The sequence below is a fragment of the Aptenodytes forsteri genome, unplaced genomic scaffold, assembly GCF_000699145.1.
Source record: "Aptenodytes forsteri isolate BGI_AS27 unplaced genomic scaffold, ASM69914v1 Scaffold391, whole genome shotgun sequence".
Lineage (NCBI taxonomy): Eukaryota > Metazoa > Chordata > Aves > Sphenisciformes > Spheniscidae > Aptenodytes > Aptenodytes forsteri.
This window is the reverse complement of record NW_008795920.1, coordinates 205,965-207,203: the sequence shown is the minus strand read 5'-3', so window position 1 is coordinate 207,203 and position 1,239 is coordinate 205,965. Positions and strand designations below refer to the sequence as shown.

Here is a 1,239-nt window from a genome sequence, read left to right as displayed (position 1 = left end):
CCCTTGTGCTGCGGCAGGGGCATCCCCCTCGGGGACGCACGCCCGCCCCGGCAGCACCCCCCTGTGCCCACCCCGGCTGCTCCCCGCTCACCTGGTCCGGGCTCTCGCACAGAATATTTTCTGGTTTTAGATCCCTGTGCGCGATTCCTGGGGGGAGAAGAGATGATTAGGGCAGAAATCCACCCCTACAAGACCTCCATGGTGAAAGGCCTGGGGGTGGCACAGGGACCCCTCCCTCCCTGCCCCAAATCACCGCCTGCGTCATGGCGAAGGGCAAAAATTGCTGCTGGCCCCGAGTCCCGGCCGAACCGGAGGAACAGGCTCCGCACCACGAAAAGCTTCATGATGCAGCTGGGCCTGACCCTGCGTGCCCAGGGCTGGTACTGTTCCCCCCCGGGGCAGGAGGATGCAGGGAAGCAGCATCCCCCCGGGGAGGGCACGGCGGCACCCCGGGGCATCCCAGCTCACCTTTGTTGTGCAAAAAGTGCAGGGCGCTGGCGATATCCTGCACCACCACGCTGGCCTCCAGCTCGTTGAAGTGGCGTCTCCGGTGGATGTGGGTCAGGATGGAGCCTGTGGCCGGGCGAAAGCAGAGCGGGGGCTCGTGGGGGGGCTCCTGCTGCCCCGGCTCCCCCTGCCCCGGCACTGCACTCACCTCCTCTCATCTTCTCGAACACCAGGTAAAATCTCTCCTCCTCCTCGAAGAACTCGATCAGCTCCAGGACGTTCCTGTGGGAACAGCAGCATCAGCCCAGCATCCCCCCCAAAAACCTGCCAGGGTCTGCAGCCCTCCACACCCCTAGCCAGTACAGGTCCCGGGGAGGGGACACGGGACGGGAAAATTGGGTTTCCAGTGATTGAAACCACACGGCCGGGGCCCCCCCAGCCGCATTCCAGGGGAGAGAGGGACTTTCGGCGCCCGGCTCCACTCCCTAATTGCTCGCAGACCCTCCTGGCTCGCTCGCCCCTCTCTAGAAACAGCCCTGCTCAGCAGCTTTCCGCAGCGGGAAGGCAAACACCGCCGCCACGGCTCCGCTCCCCCCCCCCCCCCCCCCCCCCCCCCCGTAACCAGGGGAGAGAGGGACTTTCGGCGCCCGGCTCCACTCCCTAATTGCTCGCAGACCCTCCTGGCTCGCTCGCCCCTCTCTAGAAACAGCCCTGCTCAGCAGCTTTCCGCAGCGGGAAGGCAAACACCGCCGCCACGGCTCCGCTCCCCCCCCCCCCCCCCCCCCCCCCCGC

At 66.9% G+C, this 1,239-nt stretch overlaps 1 protein-coding gene across 1 annotated transcript in view; it reads right to left on the bottom strand.

Annotated features, from left to right (window-relative positions):
- MKNK2 (MAP kinase interacting serine/threonine kinase 2) overlaps window positions 1–1,239 on the bottom strand; it is a 7,103-nt gene that overhangs the window by 3,794 nt on the left and 2,070 nt on the right. The window contains exons 4-6 of the mRNA XM_019473558.1: window positions 656–745; window positions 469–573; window positions 6–147 (exon numbers count right to left, since the gene is read on the bottom strand). Of these exons, the coding sequence (XP_019329103.1) occupies window positions 6–147; window positions 469–573; window positions 656–745 (337 nt within the window). The remainder of the gene's footprint in view (window positions 1–5; window positions 148–468; window positions 574–655; window positions 746–1,239) is intronic.